The sequence below is a fragment of the Ischnura elegans genome, chromosome 12 (genome assembly GCF_921293095.1).
Source record: "Ischnura elegans chromosome 12, ioIscEleg1.1, whole genome shotgun sequence".
Taxonomy (NCBI): domain Eukaryota; kingdom Metazoa; phylum Arthropoda; class Insecta; order Odonata; family Coenagrionidae; genus Ischnura; species Ischnura elegans.
The window spans coordinates 49,754,223-49,777,115 of NC_060257.1; the positions used below are offsets into that span (position 1 = coordinate 49,754,223).

At 36.5% G+C, this 22,893-nt stretch overlaps 2 protein-coding genes across 4 annotated transcripts; one reads left to right on the forward strand and one right to left on the reverse strand.

The window, feature by feature from the left end:
- Positions 1-3: 3 nt before the first annotated feature.
- Positions 4-9,259, forward strand: LOC124169590 (adenosine deaminase-like protein). The gene is made up of 7 exons (XM_046548227.1): positions 4-168; positions 248-384; positions 500-691; positions 2,213-2,453; positions 5,866-6,001; positions 6,303-6,403; positions 8,629-9,259. Exons 1-7 carry the CDS (start codon positions 121-123, stop codon positions 8,824-8,826), a joined length of 1,053 nt encoding a protein of 350 aa, XP_046404183.1. The 5' UTR covers positions 4-120; the 3' UTR covers positions 8,827-9,259.
- LOC124169591 (GTPase HRas) lies at positions 8,894-22,282 on the reverse strand. 3 transcript variants are annotated; one of them, XM_046548228.1, is made up of 5 exons: positions 21,813-22,210; positions 21,650-21,706; positions 21,417-21,490; positions 21,145-21,336; positions 8,894-9,612 (listed from the first exon to the last, which is right to left on the reverse strand). In XM_046548228.1, exons 1-5 carry the CDS (start codon positions 21,946-21,948, stop codon positions 9,376-9,378), a joined length of 696 nt encoding a protein of 231 aa, XP_046404184.1. In that variant the 5' UTR covers positions 21,949-22,210; the 3' UTR covers positions 8,894-9,375. The 3 variants fall into 3 exon arrangements, with proteins under 3 accessions (XP_046404184.1, XP_046404187.1, XP_046404186.1); XM_046548231.1 differs by lacking the exon at positions 8,894-9,612 and adding an exon at positions 9,619-9,919 and having other exon boundaries at positions 21,813-22,275; XM_046548230.1 differs by lacking the exon at positions 8,894-9,612 and adding an exon at positions 11,339-11,510 and having other exon boundaries at positions 21,813-22,282.
- Positions 22,283-22,893: the final 611 nt, after the last annotated feature.

Here is a 22,893-nt window from a genome sequence, read left to right on the forward strand (position 1 = left end):
AATGCGTAATATTGGAACAACCTCGGCGGGAGTTTTGCTAGCGTCTGCTGTATCGAATTTGATGAGGGTTTTAGCTGACTTTTTTGATTTTTTACTATATCTCTTCGTTGAAATATTTCCATGATGAATGAAGGCTTACTTTCATTTTGTGAAAAATTGCCCAAAGTGGTGGGTTTAGTGTTTACGAAGGTAATTTTTGAGTTGTTATTGTAGTGCAGTGAAAGTCAAATGTGTCATTCAATTACAGGAACTACACGCACATCTTAATGGCTCTATAAGCGATGAAACCCTTTTGGAACTATCACAAGCGTCAGGTCTTCCAGAAGAAGAATTAGTTGAGTTGCATAATATCGTGAAAAATATGAAATGCCGTTCCCTGAAGGAGTACGTAACCACCTATTGAACATAGTATAAAAGTTGTATTTTCAAATATTTCCGTCTACTGGGACATAAATGGATACTCTTCTGTGTACACAATATCTGTCATTATTTTCCGTAGGTGCTTTAAAATATTTGACATCATACATAAGGTAACTGTTAAACCTTCAATTATAAGGAGAGCTGCCATGGATGTAATTAAAGACTTCGCCAATGATGGAGTTGTTTATTTAGAACTTAGAAGTACTCCCCGGAGAGTGGAAGGAAGCATGACTAAAAAGGAGTACATCAATGCTGTTATTGATTCGATCAGGTTAGTTTACAATATGTTATTCAAATGGCAATGTTTAATACGTGATAGATTCTATAAATCTAGCGACATCATTTCGGACTCAATGGAGGAAAACTTTCAACGGGATAGGGTTGAGGGAAACAAGGATTTGTCAAGGGTGTTAGTGGGTGGTCTTCAGTTGCAATGCTGAATGAGATGTCCGACTGAACTAATTTACTCTGCACCTCTAAAAGACTGCTGGTATTGTTGGACCAGTACATATACGTCAAGAATTCTAATCAATGCAATGGAAGGAGAAAGTGCTTCGAAGATTGTGAGGGGATAGGGTTGACAAATACTGGCATAATACAAAACCCATTTCTATCGTTACTTAATTTTTCTTTCAGGTTACTAGATATTGTCAAAAACATAGAAATGTACAAGGAGCTAAAGGGTAAAAGCACTTGTTTGATGCCAAAGTAGGCAACTTTTGTCAGGACCAACATCCAATAAGGCAAACAGGATAATCCCTGTGGCGTTGATGATCAAAGCATGATTGCTTTATCTGCCTGTCATATCCTCTTGATTTTTAGTTTTGGTAAATAAAAATGGATTACCAATTTTTTGCTGTACATTATTGAATGAAAATTCAATAGATAAAAGCATATAAATCTGATAATTTGGTTATGTTTTGTCAAGTGTATGAATTTCATTTTCAATTTTCTTCAATGGAATTCTTGCTCATCAATTGTAATTAATCATCTGGATAATAATCATTCTTCAGATGTGGAGGCTTCCTCAGTGTTTGCGGGTAGCATCTAGAGAATAACTGTCACACTTTTCTCTCCTTCAGGCCCTGGTAGATAAGAAAGGCAGTGTTCTTACTGTTGGTAAATGATTGTGTGTGAGATGGAGAGTTATTAAAGGATAGGGAAAGGTTATAAAATAAAAGAAGTGCCTGTGTACAGGCTCTAGTATCATTGAAAGAGTCCCTATATTCTCCCTGTATCACATGGTATTTAAGATATTTGGTGTCCCCATATCCAGCTTAAATAGTGTAACTTTAATGCAAAATATGTAAGCCAAAAATTATTTTTGGTATTATGACAAATTTTGACCACCTTTGCCTCTTATTTTTCCCTTATGTGGTATATTTTGGTATATCCTTTTCCTCAGATGATCAGTAAGCTTAGTGGTGTTTTTCTACACTCATTGGAGCATGTTAATGGTTTTTATTAACCCTTGGGCTGTGGGAGTTCACAATTTTAGCTGCCAGCTACTGCAGAAGAGACCCCCTGTGCAGGAGGAACCGCCTGCCATGAGGGCTGGTCTGATAAGTTTAAGCTCTTTGGCAATCCTTATGGTGAGGCAAAGTGCAATACTGGTAGCAATGAAAATTTTGAGTAAATTCCACGGTCAGCGTGCAAAACTAAAAAAAATATTCCTGCACATTAAAGGTTAATTGATATGGTCAGCTAAGCTTGACCAGTTTTGTACATTTATTTTGAAATTTATTCACACTTACAAAGTAATAATCTAAAATTTATCATTTCAATTTTGCAGGGAGTCCAGAAATATACATCCAATCATTGTAAAGTTAATCATATCCATTGACCGCAAAGCTGGTGTCCTTGAGGCAGAGGAGAATCTTCAGCTTGCAATTGAAGCTAAGGAAATCCATCCAGATATTGTCGTAGGAGTTGACTTCAGTGGAAATCCAGCAATTGGAGCTTTTGATGGTTTTATTCCAGTCCTGGAGAAGGCTCACAAATCTGGTTTCCCTCTTGCTCTGCATTGTGCAGAGGTAAGATAATTATAACATCACTTTTTCTATGTGCAAATCTTGATTCCTTGAGCCCGTTTTTAGTAATGGTCCATGCATATTTGAGTATGGTGATGCTTACATTTTGATAAAATTATTAATTTTTCCCCACCATCTACAGTCATCAATCCTAGGATTGATATTCACTGTCTCCACTCAGTTCTCATATTGGCTAATTTAACATATACTTAATTCTTCTGCTGTACATTCTTCATCTCTTACTCTTTGTAGGCATACCTCTAATGTTCTTACCTTCTACCTATCATTCAATGATGATTTTCATTTGACCACTGTGTCACATGATGTAGCCTATTAAATGTGCCGTCTTCTACTCAAGGTTTTCAAAAATCTTCTCCTACTCTTCCACATTACTCACATGACCAATCCATTCAATCTTCATCATTGGTCTTTAACCCTTTCGCGCCGGATCTTCGTTGAAGGAAATTCTTCCTCAATACGAGTCTCTTGAAAGTTTTCTTTACTCCTCTGTACGAAACCTTTCCGTGTCGACTAAAGGCAGTGGGTACCTCCCGAAACATTTTTGGACCCAACTCGGTGGGGTGCCGATCCTTTTCCTCGGCCTCTGTCCCAGACCCCAGAGGGATTAAAAGCCCCTTCCTAGCACCACTCCGCGGTCAACTAGCTAAAATATTAACGCAGAATATATGCAAATACTTGTTGTTCGTATCGATTTTTTAAAATTCAAAATGAATTTTGTGTTTTTTTCTGAGGGTGCAGAAATTTTAAACGAAATTCTAACGTTGATTTAGACGGGTATAATGTTATTACTAGTTGTTTTATAACTCCGTTGAGATTAACGTTAGAATTTTGTTTGAAATTTCCATGTGGTCAGCAAAAAAAGATGAATTCATTTCTAGCATTGGATTTCAAAAGTAAGCAACAAATATTTTTTTGGAAAACACACTGCAAATAACAGTAGTTGACCGCGTGGAGAGGATAGGAAAGGGTCGACCTGAGCGGCCGAAGAAGGGACTGGGCTCGTGCTAAGGCGGATCACGAGGGGCGACCGCGTCCGTGGGTCTATTGTGTCCGCCACGGTCACTTTTTTCGACCTGTGCCGCACAGGCGCGGCATTCGCTGGTTATGGTAGGAAAATTAACAACGCACAGGTGTGGCATTCGTAGTTGAGGGGAAGAAATCCTCGCCGCACAGGTGCGGAATTCGACGTGAAAGGGCTAACATCGCATTTTTAACCTTTCAAGACTGTGGAGTTCTCGCCTAAGCATGACTGCTGTACTGAGCCCCAAGAGACTCTTCCATGCCATCTGTATGGAGTATTTATGCAGGACATGTGTGAAAAAGGGTCTTGCTGATAATCATGCACACTCTGCACCAACCTTTCTTGACCCTTCCTATTGGGTACTCCGAATTATCTCAGACTCCGAGGGTAGTTGGGCTCCCCCGTTTGGGGGTTTGTAACCTACCAGCGTCATTGGTTCACGGTCAATCATGCTTCCTTTATATGAATTAGCTGTATGGATAATTGTTGCTTGCACGTAAATTGCAGACTTCAAATTGAAGTAATTTTATTCTGAGAATTCTCAAATTCTGAACGAAGCTCTATGGACAATATTTACCCATTTAATGGAGCAACAATTTCCTTGTTGATGTTTATACTGAAATCAGGATAGAAGTTAATAATTCACCTAGCATCCGACAATCGTTATGTCAGCAGTGACCTCCGTTCCCTTGCATCAGCTAGAGTGGATGTCTGGTCGTTTCCATTGAAAAATCCACAACAGCTATACCCGACGTCAGGTCTTCTGTGTATGAGAATGCCCGTTGGCTACACCCAATGCTCAGCGCGAAAGGGTTAATTGTTCTTTATGAATGTATTCATTATTTGTATTAGCCAAATTGATAGGCCTTACTGCTTTTTTTCGCATTCAATAAATAAATATTTGGCCTATTTAGATGTGCAAAAACCATGATGGCCTGTTAAAGGTATTACTGAAATTAAAGTCAAGTCATTGTAGGCATCTGTTAGGACCTGAGATTACTCAGATTCATGTGGAAGTAAAATATGACAATCTCTATCAAGTATGTACAGTGACGGAAAAAATTAATGCACAGCTCATGAGCATCTGAAAGCGGCCAGTTCAGGAACTACTTGTCATCCAAAATTTTGGCCCCTTAATGCTCTCATACATATGGGAATGTTAAAATCAATATGCCCCTTATACCGGGGAAATAATCATATCCATTGTATTATGGCAATGCACAAAAGATCTAGCTTCAAATTCTTCCCCATATTCTGCAAAACATGCTTTGCCCATGACTCACCTAGAATGCTGAATCAGGACATCTGTAAACACAGCCAACATATTGGGAATTGAATTGAGACTGCCCTAGGGTGCAGTGGGTGGAGTATCATGCAGCAAATCAGAGGTATCACAGATCAAGTCTCAGTGACATGATTTGATGCTTCACACACAGTGGATATTTTTCTTATTTTGAAACTTCGCAAAACCTATCTTGAGGTCCAGGTGATGTTGCATGGCTACTGAATTTCTTAGGAACTTATTTATTTGTTGTAATTCAATTGACTGAGGAATGAATTTTAACTTCCTTTTCCACGACGTCCAGCCCCGCTTCAAGGCTCTTAACATTAATTACACGTGCGATGTGTCACTGATTACTCTTTCTTCCTCATTTCAAGGGAAAACTCCACGGAAGTGGAAGCTCTTTCCTTTCAGATGCCAATGACCTTTGCATTAATTTTTTCCACCTCTGTACTAGGAAATGAATAGAATTAAAAATCTGAAATGTTGCCAACTTCCTGAAAACAACCTTGGTAGTAGTTAGCACATCCCTCTCTAAAGGAGGTGTCAGTGAAAGGGTTAAATTAATTTTTATATAGATTGTCCCTTTCTTATTTCTTTAGTAAATTTTAATGCACCCCACCATAGTTCTACAAATCCTCACCCATTTGCTTCTAATTGCCGTACAACAAGTTATGCCTTTACTCCCCGTTATCCAGAATGCTAAGGAATTTTAATAAACTCGGCCAAAGTATTGATTATTGAAATATTGTCTCTATCTAGATTTCAAAGACTTGAAAAAGCTGAGCTCAATTCAAAATTCTACTACAAGAACATGTTTATATCTTAAATATTATACAATTGTATCTACCGATATATTTCATTCATTGATGTGCAATCCTGTTATTGTAATTTTTTCATGAGTTTTTTGTATGTGTTCATTATTTTCTACTGTCTATCAACTGTGAAGTTATATGTACGAATATGGTTAATGGCTTTTCCCGTAAACAAATAAAGAATAATATTAATTTGCATAGTGGAGTCTCAAATGGTTAATCTGAAATTAGAGAGTGTGATTCCAATTTATTTTCATTTTTGTCTCCTGTTATCAGGTTCCAAGTGTAGAGGAGACTGAAAACATATTGAATCTTAAACCTGAAAGACTAGGGCATGGAACATGTTTCCACCCAGATGCAGGGGGCACTCAAGAGCTCTGGAATGCATTAATAAGTGCAAAAATTCCTGTAGGTGAGTGTTGTCCTGCACAGTTATGTATACGAATTTTTAAGAATGTGAAAAAATTTATTATCTACCAGCTGACATTTTTTCAGCACATGAAATAACTAAGTGGTGGTTTGGTTGGAAAGGATAAAACTTTTTTAGCCTTCTATCTCATAAGTTTTGTAATTCCTTCATCTACAAATGTTAAAGCACAATTAGATAGCTAAATTTTGTCGTAACTACTTTTCATTTCAGCCTATGTCTATCTGGCTATTATTTTGCATGTAATGTAATTTTAATCTCATTAATTGGCATTTTCTAATTGCAGAGCTCTGCTTAACTTCCAATGTAATGACAGCTACAGTAAAGGATTATAAAAATCATCACTTTGATTACCTCTACAAGCATGGCCACCCCATTGTGCTTGGAGTAAGTAAAGCAAATTAATCTACATTTCTGTACGTATAAGGGTGTATTGAAAAGAAAGGTCTCCAGTGACGACATTTCTGAATGCGAGTCACCAGGCAAAATTGGACTACAGCATTCCATTCCTTGGTTCATTCGCCACGGTATAGAACTACCCATGTGATCTTAGGCTGCTCAGTCACTGTGTAGCTGCAATTTTTGATGGAGATCCCGCTTGGCTCGCCCGCAAGGTGCGAAATACGCCCAGTAATTCAATTTTTGAAAACAAAAATGTTTTCTCTGATAGAAATTCATCAACAGTTAGTGGAAGTGGACGGTGAGTAGTGTATGGCCATGAAAACGTTGGAAATTTGGTGCCGAGAGTTTTCTGATGGTCAGGAAAACGTCCATGGCGAGCAGTGGTTGGGTAATCTGAGTTAGCGGGAAATAATAGCTGCTCAAATTGACTATATGGTGCACACTGACCAGAGAATAACCCTTCATGAGGTAAAAGAAGGTATTAATGAAGAGTGCGGCTACTTCTTTGTGCAGAATAATATGTTGAAGGTCTTTGGTAACGACAAGATGTCCACCAGGCGGGTCCCTATGCAGCTCAACCAATGAACACAAGAAAAAGTGCATCCACGTGTCACATCAAATGATCGCACTACTCACTGAATTTGGTTAGGATATCATTGACTGCACTCCATATAGCCTGAAAGATTCCCTGAGCAACTATGTACCACCATTTTCCTGCTTTCAATAAACTCCTAGGGGGACAAATTGTAATCAGACGAGGGAGTTCAAGACACGGTCGTCAGTTGGCTTCATGAGACGGCAGGAGAGGGGTGCAACGCTGGAATAAAAAAGCTGGGTACAAGGATGCAAAAAATAATTGATCATCAAGGCGACTATGCAGAAAAATAGCTAAATGCTCAGGCTAACAAATTATGGACACAAAATATGCGATAAATTGATTTTCCTTTTTTTTTTTAATAAGAGACCTTACTTTTCAATACACCCTCATATAATTTAGTCTCAGTGATTTGGATCATTAGGATAGTTCATTGTCCCTATTGGCTTCCCCTGAAATACAAATGGATTGAATTCTGTTAAATGGTAATGAAGGTCATGAAAATTTTGCTTGATTGCTAAAAGTTCTCTATCAGAAAAAGTTTATTCAACCAATCACCGATCCACCATGGTGGGTATATTCCAAAAGGTCCCCAAGGCCAGGGCCGGCCTTAGGGCAGGGCGACCGCCCCGGGCCCCGCGCTTTAGGGGGCCGGGGTGAAAAAAAAATTAAAATATACGATAGTTTAGAAAATGCAATTTCAACTATTACTGTATTGTTATGTCCGTGCTAGACAAAAAATAATATTATGAAAAAGGAGTAATAATGCAGTAATTTTTATTGTGCATTGCGTTTGTCGCATACTTAGCCAGAGGGTGGTAGGGATTCAAAATGCTCGAGTTTGTAGATGGGATATAGAGTTTAATAATTTAAGTGAAGGGCCCCGCACTGAAGGTTCACCCCTAGCCCCGCATCTGCTGGGGCCGGCCCTGCCCAAGGCATTTGCCCTGATAATCCCTTTGTGAAACCTTGGCAATTAAAAATAAACATTGCTAGCTTAATCCTTAGAATGAGATATTTATATAGGCCAAAAGTCCTGAAGGTGATATTAAATTACCCACGCAGTTGTACCTCTGATGTTGTTGGGAATCTGATGTGAAAATATACTTGGAAGCAAAGGCATTAACAGTGATCTCAGCATCTGCCCCTAAGTTAGAAAACCTTACGTTCTATTCCCAAAGGGAGTTTTCCTTCAAGTATTTCCAGCCACTGTTCATTTTCTAAATATGTATAATCTTCTACATTTAAATACAATTTGCATTTAAATTTTAATTGTATAACTCTCTGAAACTAATTTTGGTTTTGGTGTTATTTTATGGGTCTCACAAAAAGATTAACGTAGTGAATTTGCAATTAAGTTTCAATATCTGTTAAGTAGATTAGGATTTGCTATCATTCTGGCTGCTTTTGAAAGATTTGGTTGAAGAAACCATGATACCTTTTGCTAATGATATGCCTGTAAGGATTTAATTCAATGTACAACTTATAATTGGTATATCCATCTTTCATATATTTTACTTTTCATTTTAGCAAACCCCTCTGAATACATAATTGGTCCATTTAGGTTCTTGTAGATGATCTTTTTAAATTTACATAGTAATACTTTACATTTCAGACTGATGACAAGGGCGTTTTTTCTACATCACTGTCAGCTGAGTACTGCATAGCTGCAAAAACTTTTGAACTAAACAATGATCAGTTGTGGCAGCTAAGCTACGATAGCATTAATTATGCATTTGCCAGTGATTATGAGAAGGAAAAGCTGCGAGAGATTTTTAAGGAATGGAAACAAAAATTACTGAATACAGCATAACAGAATAGGGCAGCCAATACAGAGAACACTTTGTAAACAAATATAAAAAATTCAACCAAGGCATTGGTTAATATAAATAGATTGCTTTACAACACAATCTTTACATGTATATATAGAAGTGTACATATAACCTTTGCTCTAACAAAGTATAATATGTGCATAAGTTACATCACTACTGAATAATATTATGTTAATGATGTTTCATGTTGACTGCAGCTTAAAAACTAATGACTGAATATTTGCATTGAAAAAGTTTGGTCTTGGTTTATCATGGTAATCACAGTTGAGAAAAATAAAAGCATATTTTCTGAACACTTGGGTCTTTGGTTGCAAACTCACACTATATAATAAGTGTGAAAACTAACATAAATGGTAACTCAGGTAAGGCTCTCAACTCTTTGAGAATGCTACAACAGGGTCACAGTGACAAGGTCACTTTCGCAAAAAACACTGTCAACACAGTGCTACAAAAAATACAAATGTCACATGTATAAAATATGTCAAACTTCCTACTGGTAAAATTAAATAATGCTTCGATTGGCAGTGATTCTATGGTGAGTTGTGACGTCTCCGCTTAAATACCACAGCGAATATACTTCTAAATCTTCTCCACCTGCTGTGCTTGTGCAACTTCTCAGTTTGGCTTTTACGATCCTTCTCTTTAAGCCTTATTTCACGAACAAGGGTGTGGAAGGCATCGTCAACAAAATGCCTCAGAGCGGCAGATGTCTCGTAGAATGGACAGCCAAACTGATGAGCCAAGGCTTGCCCTTCTTCAGGTGAGACCTGGCAAACAAATATATCCTCCATGAGAGAAGGTCAAACGACTCCATCAATTAACCACATAGTGCAATAAAGAAATACCATAAGTTTTTTTAAGTTTCCTCAACATTCCTCAGGCCAAACTGGAGAGGAAGGGAATAGAAGTGAAGGTAAAGGGAGAAGTGGAGGCAGAGATGAAGGAAGTAGAGATTGAATAAGTCACAGCCAGGCACTAGTCTTCATAGACATTTTGCCGGAATATATGGAGCAGTGGGAATACAAGCATACTCGGATTTAGGGGGGCAAGGTGGCATGCCCCTCCCCGCAGATGCTTCAAAAAATAGAAAATATTTTTAATATGTTTATCATTACATTTGTTTTATTTTGCATATAATCCAGCTTCAATCATTTTATTTCATATTTTAAAATAAAGAGAATATTTCGTACAGTAATTGTTGTACTTTGTTTTTAATCTCAAATACGAGAAGACAGTTTAGCTGTCAGATCCTTGTGGCCAACCCAGAAAAAAATCATGGATCCGCCCTTGAATACGAGTGCAATCACTCTATCGCTGCTAAAAAGATAGAGGTCAGGTAAAGAAAGGTGTCCAGGAATCAATCTAAAATAACAGATTATGTGCATAAATAATAATGATATACTTTTTCCTTTATGTAAATTATGAACATTACAAGAAATTAATATAAAGGTTGGATCACGCTTGTTTTCCGATAATTAATGCCACCTCTCCCCATCATTAGCCTGAATAATCAGGAGTTTGCTGTGCTTTCAGATATAAGTGTCCAAGTACATAGTACTAAATGCCAATTTATACAAAAAATTACCAGTAAATTATCCTTACAGAGCACTTAGAGATTCCAGTATCTGTACAACAATGGCTACTATCATAGAAAAAAATAACTTGTAACCTGGTGAAATTATGGTGTGGTTAATCAATTTATTATGTATCATTTAGTGTGACACTTAAGAAAAAAGGAAAATACAATTTATTGCAACCACTAAGTGTTAATTCACTAATAGGGTGGTTTCCTATTATTTTTTTATTGCCTGAATCGAAAGATTATTACTCCTGGAGTACGTATTTCACGCTTTTAGATTTTTAAATGACGATATCTATTTTTCGCGATTAAATGAAAAGTGAAAATTTTCAAGCGCGCGAAAACACGATGCTTAAGTATGAATGTCGGGAAGTCTCTCCGCGTGACGTGTTTCTGGTTCCCCCTCCCGCCCTGCGAGGTGACCTTGAGGCGAGGCTTAGCTCTGATAGGACGCAGGCTGCTAGCGGCTAGCCTAGTACCCTGCTGGCTGGTAGCGCTTGGCTTAAATAAGGATTATTAATAACTTATCAAACGAGGAAAACTTTCCGACCTTAGCCAGTTTTAATAAGTGATTGTTAAGACATGTTTCCCTGAGCTCTGCGCCTCATGCATGCAATGGTAACCTCAGACGACGTATAACTCCTATCTTCTCGTATAGAAACTAGGTCCCTGTGACGTCACGTGGAGTGGCATCGCATGGGTGCCAATCTGGCCCTTTTCAAATGAGGATAAAAATGGACCATTGCCATTCGTCTAACCCGGTATTTCTAAAATAAAATAATTTGTATATTAAGAATACACTAATGGTGGGTAACGAATCGCAATCAATGCCTTTTGTTTTTTTTGATGAAGGAAACCACCCTATTGTGGCCAACCCAGTGTTTAAGACTTTTTTTCATGAAATCACCCGTAGATATCAAAACTGTAATAAAAAATTACAAATTACGCTCACAATATATGATAATTTTTCAGAGAGGAGTCCGAATCATGACCCATTATAAAGCACGCAGTCGACGGGACCCCAGCTATTGTTTGGTGGATGCTAGGATGGCAGGCTGGTTGAGCTCTCAAGCGGTGCCTTAATCTCTTGAAAGGGGGAGCAATTTCCAAAGCATAGCATAGCACTTCATAAAATTAATCACAATAAAATGATGAATAAATCTATATAGGGGAACCCGAGGCAGAACAGGGTGGCGGGACAGAACGGGGTAAGCCATTTTTAAGTGGTGTTTAAGTTTTTTGGTGTAGCTCAACTTATTAGCAACACCAATCTGGACTAGATATAGTTATTGCCGCTTGCGCAGCACCTTTTTTCACACTTCAAATAGTTGCTTACCCTTATATAATTTATATAAGGGTAAGCATTTACTTTATTTAATTTAATAAAGTTGAAAATCTTGTTTGTTACGCCATTTTTAACTCAAGAACAACAGTACCGATTTTAATGATACATACTTGGTTTTTTGAATTAGTCTCAACCCTGAATAATAGAAAAAAACATTAAAAAACAGTAAAAAATCACAAAAAATTACTCTACATGTTAGGGGTATTTCTTTAAGAGTTGGTAATATGTACTATAAAAGCTGTCAAGTCGGTCAAAAGTAGATGCTGTTTTTGTTTTTACCAATTTAATGATTGACATTCGAAACAATATTTTTAAAAATTTAATAGTTTAAGCACATTGAAGTCACTTGGCTTTACAGGCACACTAAATACCTGGCTCGAAAGCTATTTATCTAATAGATCACTTGTGGTTAATATTAACTCCTCAAAATCAAGAATATTTTATCCTACCTCTGGAGTTCCTCAAGGCTCTCATTTGGGTCCGATGCTTTTCAATGTGTTTATAAATGATATCAAAGATGTTCTTGACCCAGTTTCTTTTATACTTTATGCAGATGACCTAAAGATTTTCCAAACCATATTTTCTGAAATAGACTTTGTTTCTTTACAAAACAGCCTTCAAAGGCTTGAAAAATGGTGTAAAATTAACTACCTGAATTTGAACATTAAAAAGTGCAATACTACCTCCTTCCATAGGAAAAAAAGCCATTACAATTTCAATACAAATTAAATGGAATTACTCTGCCACAACCATCCCATGTAAAAGACTTAGGAGTAATATTTGATTTCAAGCTCAACTTTACACAACATCTCAATTATATACAGGCAAAATCGTTTAGAGCTATTGGCCTTATTTCAAGATTTGGAAAAAACTTTAATAGTATTGAAATTTATAAAGTGCTTTACACATCTTTAGTTAGATCTAACTGTGATTACTGTTCTGTCGTATGGTCTCCTTACTATGTATCTCACATTAATACTATTGAGTCTATCCAAAGGAAGTTTGTTCGTATGGTTTCGATAAAGTTAAGACTATTTGATAAGGACTATAGCTATTCTGCTATCTTGCCTTTATTTAATCTTCCTTCCATGTTTAAGCGGAGACAGTGCTCTAATATTATTTTCTAGTATAAGCTATTAAATAACCTCGTTGATTCCCCTGTCCTACTAAGAGAAATATTCTTGAAAGTTCCTTCTTATTCCACTAGAGGTGACAACCTTTTTGACAATAGCCATCACTCACGCAACTATACCCATTTTTCCCCATTGCAGCAAATAATGCGTGACGGCAATTTATGTCTCAAAGTGGACCTATTTTTTGATTCCTTACCTTCTGTAATGAGGTACCTGAAAGGATTACCAGATAAGATGTTTACTTAATACTTAATTACCTATTTAATATGTATATTATTGTCATTGTTGTGAAATCTTATAGCATTCATAAAGAATTTTAAGCTTTGTAATTGGGCTTCAGCCCGTTAATTAATAAATTATGAAATTATGAATATTAAAATTATAAAAATAATTTAATTTGATACATACATATGAGAAAACATATCACTACCGTGTTTGTTAAAAAATATCCACGCAATTGTTGACTATCGGTAATGACCATGTTACTGTCGACGAATTGACTAGATTGATTTCATTTCCTCAGAATTTTTGCAATTACGTTTCATCAAAAGATGAGCTCATCAACAGAGATTTCCCAAACATAACTGATATCTACAAAAATCAAAAATGGGTGATTGAGAGAACAATTTTGGCAGCTAAGAACAATGGTGTGGATTACTTAAACATCATAACTCAGAATCTAATTGCTGGTACTCTACATTCACTCAAATCTATTGACTGAATAACAAACGAGGACAAAGTCACCAAGTATCCATCTTAATTTTTTTCACTTCTTGGATGTGCCTGGCTTACCACCCCACAATTTAAAGCTGAAGGTTGGCTCATCGGTCATGATGCTTCAAAGCCTATACTAACCAAAACTATGTAATGGAATGCATTTGCTGATTTGAAAAAACTGACAATCAATGCGATTCACTTGAATATATACTTAAAGGAAAATTCAAAGAAGAGGAACCAAGGATTTTTGTTATCCCAACCAATATTCCCTTGGAGTTTAAAGGAATTCAATTTCCAATTTGTGTTGCATTCGCGATGGCTGATCCTATGACTAATTACCAAATCACAAGGGAGTGTTTGTGGTCTGAATCTAGAAAACCCATTATTTTATCATGGTCAAATATATGAGGTGTGTTTATGCGTTTGGTAAACCATCCGCTTTATTTGTTCTTGCATCTGATAAAAAAACAAAAACTGTTATACAGTAAAACCTCTATGTAGTGAACCTCTTTACATCATAAACCTCCATACTTCATACCACTCTTACAGTCCCGTCAGATTTACATGTAAATTTGTAGGCAAACCTCTTTGTAGTGAACCTCTTTATCTCGTAAAACCTCCACTTATCATACCAAGGGGACACCCCCGAGACAGCCTAACTACCTCCGCAAATTATACCGAGACAACAACAGAGACCATTAATGCAGCTGCAATTACGTTCGTGGAATGACATTTTCAGCAATAAATGTTTCACCCTTATTTTTTTTTCTTTTACACCTTTAATATGCTGTAATTTTCAGGTAAACCATTAGTTATGGCCATTTTGTTCCATGTGAGAGCATACATAACAGTAAATAAGAAGAAAGATATCCATCTATCCTAATCATTTTAAGAGGCTGTTGAATTAAGAGATATCACAAAGATTTCTCTTGAATCATGGTAAAAATCACGCATTAGCGCTCGCTTTGTGTTATCAATAAATAATAAATATATGTTCACTAATGCATGCATGTTTATTTAAATGCATAAATTTAATGGTTTGAAAGACAGTAGTGACTTTCATCTCCAAAGGATAGGAAAAAATGGTGCATATCACTAAAACCTCTCTATGGTGAACCTCCATACATCAAATTGCCCAAATTTGGTCCCCTCCATTACGATTTAAAGAGGTTTTACTGTATATATCAGAAGGCACTTGACCCAAGAGAATAAAGCCAAAAGTGTAGTGTAGACCAGGGCACATTTATGCAGTGCACTTTTCTGAACCAAGATATAACTAGCGAGCCACAAGTGGTGACTTATTAACGCTGCTCCCTAAGGGCTATTCTCACAAGATTTTGAGCATCAGTCAAACATCATTCTAGCATTACATAAACTTGCCCCAAGAAGATGGCAAGTTTACGCAACAGACTTGGGCCTAAAATCATTTTTTACTGTTAAAAACACAAATAGGCCAACAACTGAATGGATAAAATTTCGACTCTATTAACTGCTTTACAAGACCATAATGTCTCAAATTTCTTAAGCTAAAACATTAAAATTGGAAAATTCGTTGAAAAAAATCTGTGTATACAAGTCCTGTTCTAACCCATGTAGATTAGATAAATAAATTGTCTTCGTAACAAGCCATTCTTATACTTATTTTGTACTTTTATTAAAATCACCTCAGCTGCTCTTGATTTATAAATGGTGTAACTTAACTGTTCATTGATTATCAGGCAGTACAAAGTTTGCCGGGTCAGTTAGTAAACCATAAAAGTCATTGAAATAGAAATTTAGTCTAATTTTGAAGCAATTACATCAGAAACAGGGTAAATGCCACCACCCACTTTCTTCAAGTACTTAGCTGAGAATCTACAAATTAATCCACAACTGAATACATTTTATCAAGAAAATTTTTCTTAAACATATATGCAATTGTTCTCAACACAAACACATATGCAATTGTTTACATACTGAAAATTTGAAAATTTTTATAAGTCTAATGAGACGGAAGAATATTTATGTCATCATTTGGGAGTGAGTTTTTAACATTTAGCTCTGTAATGAAATATGTATTGCAGAGTTAGATGAAACATGATCATGTTTGATTGCATGGAATAATTTTTTTAGTTTTGCATTGTTTCTCCATGATTACCAGTATCCCTAGCTTAATAGGGTTTTTGCAATTTCATGACTGGGTCTCAAAGACTGCTCAATCTCAGTTCAAGCTATCTTCCAGTTATACCTCAACAAGAAAATTAGGTACTTAACATGACACCTTCTAGGAAATTACATCTATAGGGCGTTCCACATTCAGTTAACATTATGGGCACTTATGGAGAATCGTTGCCCATGTTAATCTCCCAGAGGCAGGGAGCGCAGTGTTGTCAATAGCAGCATGAAATTTATTATTGTGCTATGCACTGTTTAACGGTGCATCCTAATGTAGAAAGAGACGCTGCATTCATTGGTGCCAATAGTTTTTCGATAAAATATATGACAAAGGTTGTAAAAATATTTCCTTAAATTTTCGTCACAAAGGTGTGTTTTTTATACTTCTTCTCGCAATTTTTGCCAAACCATTGTATATATTGGATTGAATCTTCGACACAAACTTCTTCATACTCTTTCCTCTTTGAATGTCTTCACCAATTTTACAAGGATTGCATTAAAATGCTGTTATGCTGACGTAACACCCATTAGGACAAGAAATATTGGATTTTTGCAAGGTAAAAAGTAGTCGCTTACTAACTTACCGTTCTTACGTCTTAGGTCCCTGTATGTTGCGTATTAAATTGAAAGAAACTGCAAAGTTATTTTTAGTGAAAAAAAATCATTAACTTAAATCAATTCTGAAGGGAGTTACAAGGTTTCGATCTGAAGAAAAAATACTGTGGCGCCACTGGGCCAGCCTTCTTGCTTTTTCTTGCGGGCAGAGGGAAAATTCTTGGGCAGAAAAGGAGCTTGTTGTCAATGCATACTATGAAATATATACCTATTCGTTAGATATCCTGAACAGAGAATACCTACTCATATGTCGTAATAGAAGTTTTTATTTCAATACACAATATTGATACACAAAAGCAAGCGAATTTCAACGGCTTGGAAATAAGATGCAAATTTTGCCTTGGGTGTTTAAGTCCCGCAACAGAAACTAAGAAAAAGAATATCTCATAATCTATGCTACCCTACCAGTGCATGTGTTTTACAAAAGAGCACTCTGGGTTTTTCCTCAAGTTGTTCATAGGGTACCATAAAACAGCACGAGAAGCGACCCTAGCGGAAGGGGCTGGGGTAGGAATTCAGGAAGTCGCTCAGTTTGCTGTTGCATGTTTTGAAGTGAACAGGTGTTGTGTGGTCTGCTGAGTATGAGTGCTGTGAAGTCTGTTTTACACATATCTCTGCTGTAACGCCCTCAATCACCATGTCCGCTACAAAGAGGAGAAAAGGTGAGAAGCTCAGAATCCGCGAAAGATAGTTGGTGCTCAACGTCTTCTCGTACATCAGGAAATCTCTCTGCATTAGTGAGACCTGCTGAGAAACTTCGAAAGCTACTGGGTGCTAAGAGTCCACTGTTTACAGAGAGAGAAAGGAAAGTTCCCGTGGTCCATCGGTAACTCCTTCAAAAACAAAAAAAAAATTATACAGCCTTACAAAAATTCGAGAGCAGTGATTTTCAACAATTTTGTGAGATCAGGAATTGGAAGGAAGGTACATAAATCCTTCATGAAAAATATTTCTCAAACTTTAAAATCCATCTTAAGCTCGGTAAATATGGATAGTGATCTCCCAGATTTCAAAAGGACAACACTATTTCATCATCTTTTGGACATAGGCTTCGTGTACGAACGGAGGGGGAAAAGAAACATCCTTATTGAAAGGGATGATATTATCCATAGGCAGCACAGTTATTTAAGTCAGCTAAAAAAATATCATTGCAAACAGAGGACCATTGTATTCACAGATGAAACTTGGATCAATGATGGACAAATAGTGAACATGACTTGGCGAGACAAACAAATAGGAACTTGTGTCAAGCTTTCCTTGCTGAACTAAGTAGTGGGCTTAACTTCCCGAGGAGGACGATTTGCAATTATACATGCAGGGATGGAAAAAGGGTTCATAACGGGTTTGCATGTGCTTCTGTGCAAAAAGAACTCAATGGATGAGCATGACCAAGAGGATGGTGAGTGATACAAGAGATGGTTTAAGCATTCACTTTTTGCAAACCTAACCTACACGAAGGATCAATTATAGTGGTATATATATAATGCCTTTAATCACTCAAGGAAATTGGAATCCTTGCCTAGTACAAGCTGGAGGAAAGAGAACATTAAAGAATGGTTGACTAGAAAAGAAATTAGCTTTGATGAGGACAGCTTGAAAAGAGATCTTTTATTTATAGTAAACCAAGTACGGGAAAAATTTAAGATTGATGAATTAGCTAAGGAATAGTTGTTGCACACTTCTAAGATTACCACCACATCATTGTAAGTTAAATACAATTGAGGTGGTTTGGGCTCAAGTGAAACATTATGTGAAGAATTCAACCTTCCAGGAGACTGAGGTGGAAAAACTGATAGCAAAAATCTTTGATACTATAACTTAGGAGAACTGGAAAAACTATGTTGAGCATGTAAAGAAAGTGGAAGAAGACATGTGGCATGCAGACGATTCGCAGAATGATATAGAGGAGTTGATTGTTCATCTGACATCGTCTTCATCATCTCAGTCGACATCATCTTCAACCGAGGAGCCAGGGCAACAGCCGAGCACATCCCGCTACATGGAGGGAGGGGAAAGAGAAGGTATGGAGGGACTATTACCATATATTACATTTTTGTGTTTCTGCTGATTACGATGCTTGTGTTCTATTAATCCTCAGGCAAGGAGTATTTATTGAGATTTGAAAGATTATTGCTACCCATAATTTATCTGCAACACAGATTGCATTATAATGCTGGCCAATTGATAGCCAATAAATAGAAGAAGAGAACTAAGCTTAAAAAACATGAGCACTACCCTTAACATGTTGCGTACGGATGGCGAGAATTCTCGTCATTTTTTTTCCTGAACGTTCCAGACAGATGACGAAGATTCTCGTCATTTAGGCATGTCAACATAAACAATTTTAAAGCGTACAATACGTATTTGTTAGTAAGTTTTCAGTTGTGGTCCGTTATTCATAATGAATTGATGCATCACAACGTTTGATTGGGTAACGTTATATTCTAAACATTAGGCTTTTAACCATGTTTAAACCAAAGGCATTACGCCCTAATAGGCACATATTTCCAAATCGGCATTCCTAGGAATTTAAATATCCTGGTATGCAACGTGTTAATAGGTGCGTGTGTTGGCAATAGGTTAAAATACTTGCATTAAATGCTGTCAGTAATGCTCTTACTTACCTCGTCCTAACATTTGCTGGGTGAAAATAATTCTGGTGGTAGTGAATTATTTTACTAACATAATTACGCATACATTTATTATTGTTTCATTTTCATCGAAGTTATTGCATTTTATTTCCTTGCATGAGTTGATAATGTTTGGATCCACACTGATATGAGAGAAAATTTCAAATAGATTATGGATGGTTTTTCAAGTTGGACCTTCCATTGTTAATCTTTGGAATACAAGAGAAGATTAGTAATAAGAATCAGCTACTACTTATTCTTGACACTCTATTTGATTTATCCTAGAGTTTTTATTAACGCTCTCCACAAAATTAAGGCACCTATGAATGCTTAGAAGCAAGGTATGAATAAGGTCATCTTTCTTACGGCACATGTCTTACAGCTTGCGTCCATCATAGAAAGGGAATTTTGACTCTCTTATGACTTAAATTCATTGTAGAACAGGTATACGATTCTGGAGGAGATGTGGATCAATTTTAAGTCCACTGCAAACTTGAAGCCAAAAATAAATTTTAGCCATTCGTTACAATTCATCAGCGTGTCAAGGAAGTAGAAATAGACCTTTCGCTAACAGTAAATTTTCATTATAACATTGAAGACAATTATCCATCTGATATCACCACCTTCGCCTTATTTAACATCGCTTTTCAGAAAATACAAGCCAGAGCCATAGAATATAGCATTATATGGAAGGAACAGAAATTTTTTCCCATTCAGAAGTGGTGATGAATTTTATTATTATTCATTTCATAGTTATTTTTTACATTATATTTATTTTAACTTCATTATTCAGCCTGTGCACATTAAATTAGTACTAAAGTATGATAAAAAAAGATGTTTCAACTTGTATTCTAGCAAGGAATTGCCATTTCCGCTAACAATTTCTTTATTTACATCAGATTTGTGCGATCCCAAATTCTTTTTCGGAACTACACCATTTTGGGGCTCTGTTATGGGTGTTATCATATGCTAACATGATGACTAGCAGTGGAGTGGCAGTTTGGCAACACTGTTCTTCAAAGGCCTGTACTGTCAACTAAATGTGGAATGCTCTACATCGCTTAGCATATGAATCAATATCCAAAAACTAAAAAGATGAATCTCCCAAGCTACTAAAAATATCTATGGAAAATGTGGCTTTTTGCAGAGATTTTACAAATGGTCAAATGACTAATTGAAAAATAATGAGTAGGTAACTAATGTTACACATGTACTTCATTTGGACGCAAGGAGTTAATTGTTAAAAGTTCATGGATTCTAACAAACAGATTACAATGATTTTTTTTTACTTTTTCATTGTTGCTCTATGAAATTTTATTAGCAAACCTTGTGTGAGATTAGTCACCCCAAATCTTGGCAGGTTAAACTGCTTTCTGAACGGATAATAAACGTCTGGAAATGATGATGTCCCAGCAGATCTAACAGAAACTGAGAGAGAGAAAACTAGCCTAGCTTCATAAAACTAGTTGTGATAAACACTAAATGGAGGCAATGCCACTAGGCATAGAGATGATCATCATCCCTATTCCAAGAAAGAAAAAATTGGAGAATGTCAAACTTGTAGGACCATAATTTTGATGTCAAAGATGAAGAAAATGATTATTTATATAGGAGGTAGAATGTAAAATAAAGGAGTGAATACCAATCTCTGAATGAATACCAATTTAAGAAAGGCTAGGGTACAAGAATTGTAATAGTGCCCCCTGAGGTTTCTTATACTGAAGAGAGGGGAAGACGTAAGGAATGCTAATTGCATCAGTGGACTTAAAAAAGTATTTTGATGGTACAATTAGAGGTCACTGTCTGAAGTTCTCTTGCTGCTGAATACCATAGCTTTAATCCAGGACTTCTCGAATTACGATTCATGACAGAAATATGACGTGGTAGTGTATGAATAGAAACAAGACAACCTTCATTTGAGATAAAACAAAAAATAGGAAAATGAACAAAATATTTCAGAGTGAATTTCAGCAGGTAATATACATGCCATTTAAAGTTAAAAAAGGACATGAAACGTTAATCACCTTCATACAGGTGACCAAAAGTAGAAATATGCATTGTCAAAATTCTATGATTACTTTATTGATGGAAAGAATGGAATAATATCACTATCCAATCAATCATACCTTTCTTTGGTGCTGTAAATCGAACTTGTTACCAACCAGCACTAGAGGGATGTCATCTGTGGCTCTTACTCGGCTGATGAGTTTTCTATATTCTAGTGCTTCTTGGAAACTATGTCGGTCTGTGACTGAATAACAAATCATAAATCCCTCTCCACAACGCATATACTGATCTCTCATCGCTGTAAACTCCACCTGTAGAAGTTGTTTGGATATTGAAAGCATAGGCATAAAAAATATTATACGTAAATAGTACGATAAAGTTTAGACATTACCTGACCAGCAGTATCTAAAATATCTAACAGAGCAGCTTCGCCATCTATTACAGCTTGCTGTTGGTAAGCATCCTCTGCAATGAAATGACATAAAACTTTAACACAAGAACCGGAGTATTGATTACCTATTTACCAGCATCATTTAATACGTACATCGGGAGGGTACATGAATCACAAGAATACAAATGATATTCCACTAAATAACCATATGGATAGCAAAGAGAGGCACTCACCAATGGTTGGATCGTGATATTCAAGAAAACTGTGACTCACGAACTGGAGAGTGAGAGCTACAACAGGCAAAAATGAATCAATGTTTACTTATGGGCACGACTTTGTGTTAGAATCCAAATTCTAGACGAATTAGCATGGGTTTATAAACACTCATGAGCCTACCTGATTTTCCCACTCCACCATCACCAAGGACAACTATTCTATATACTCGTAATCCTCCGCGTGTTGTTTTCGATGGAACAGGTCCTGGTCCTTGGCCTATTCCATCTCTATCTTTATTTCCATCCCCGGAACCCATTCTGGATCTTCTTCCAACAGAAAAAGAATGCCCCGACCCAGAAGGGCCTGCTATTTCCACCGCCAGATTTGCAAATGCTAGTTATAAATTAATAAATAAAACAGCCTTACACTCGCCGAGAGTCTAAGGCATCAGTGAGTAAACTATTGTTGCAGGGTTCCGTGTTTACAACTTATAGGGAGGACAATACCTCCACAAAATTTACAATTGACATTTCCATCGTAAATTTTGTGCAGACACGCCCTCTTCGGATGAAATAAGAAGCTAAGCAAAAACAAATGCTGATGCCACTGCGCTAATTATGGTGGTAATTCAAAAGATCTTATTTGTGGATTCTTCAAATGCTGAGACTACAGTCTTTTGTGGGATATTAAGTATGCTTCATCGAGATGAAAGATCGAATAAACGTCGAACTGAGTCATTTAATTGGGACAATATTTCTCCATCTAGCCTTTAAAAATGAAAATTGTGGTTAAGCGATATGGAATGAATCATGCGGTGAGTGTCGCTGTGGCTTCCGTAAATTCAGAAACTTCAGCGTTATAGACTCAATGTTCATTATTGAGGTCAAACAAAATATGTATATTCAAAAACAAATTTTTTAAAGTTAAAAGCGTTGTCTCCTGGCATATGACATTAGAATTTGTAGCACTCCATCGACATATTTTTAAAGCTACTATATTTGCTCCATGCAGGCAGTGAGGAGTTTACCTCGATGCAGGTTACATTTTTTCAGTCTTTTCGACTAATTTAGATATAAAAAATAAACACTAATGTTCTTTTCAAGTTCTAGTAGAAGTATTACAAGGCCTCTTTTTCCCTTTGAGATTTCATGCGCTAGTATATGTGGATACAAATAAATAATTGTCAAATGGAAAGCCTATGTATGAGGATAATCATCACATTTTAAATTCTGAATGTCAGTGCTTATGACATAAACTGTCT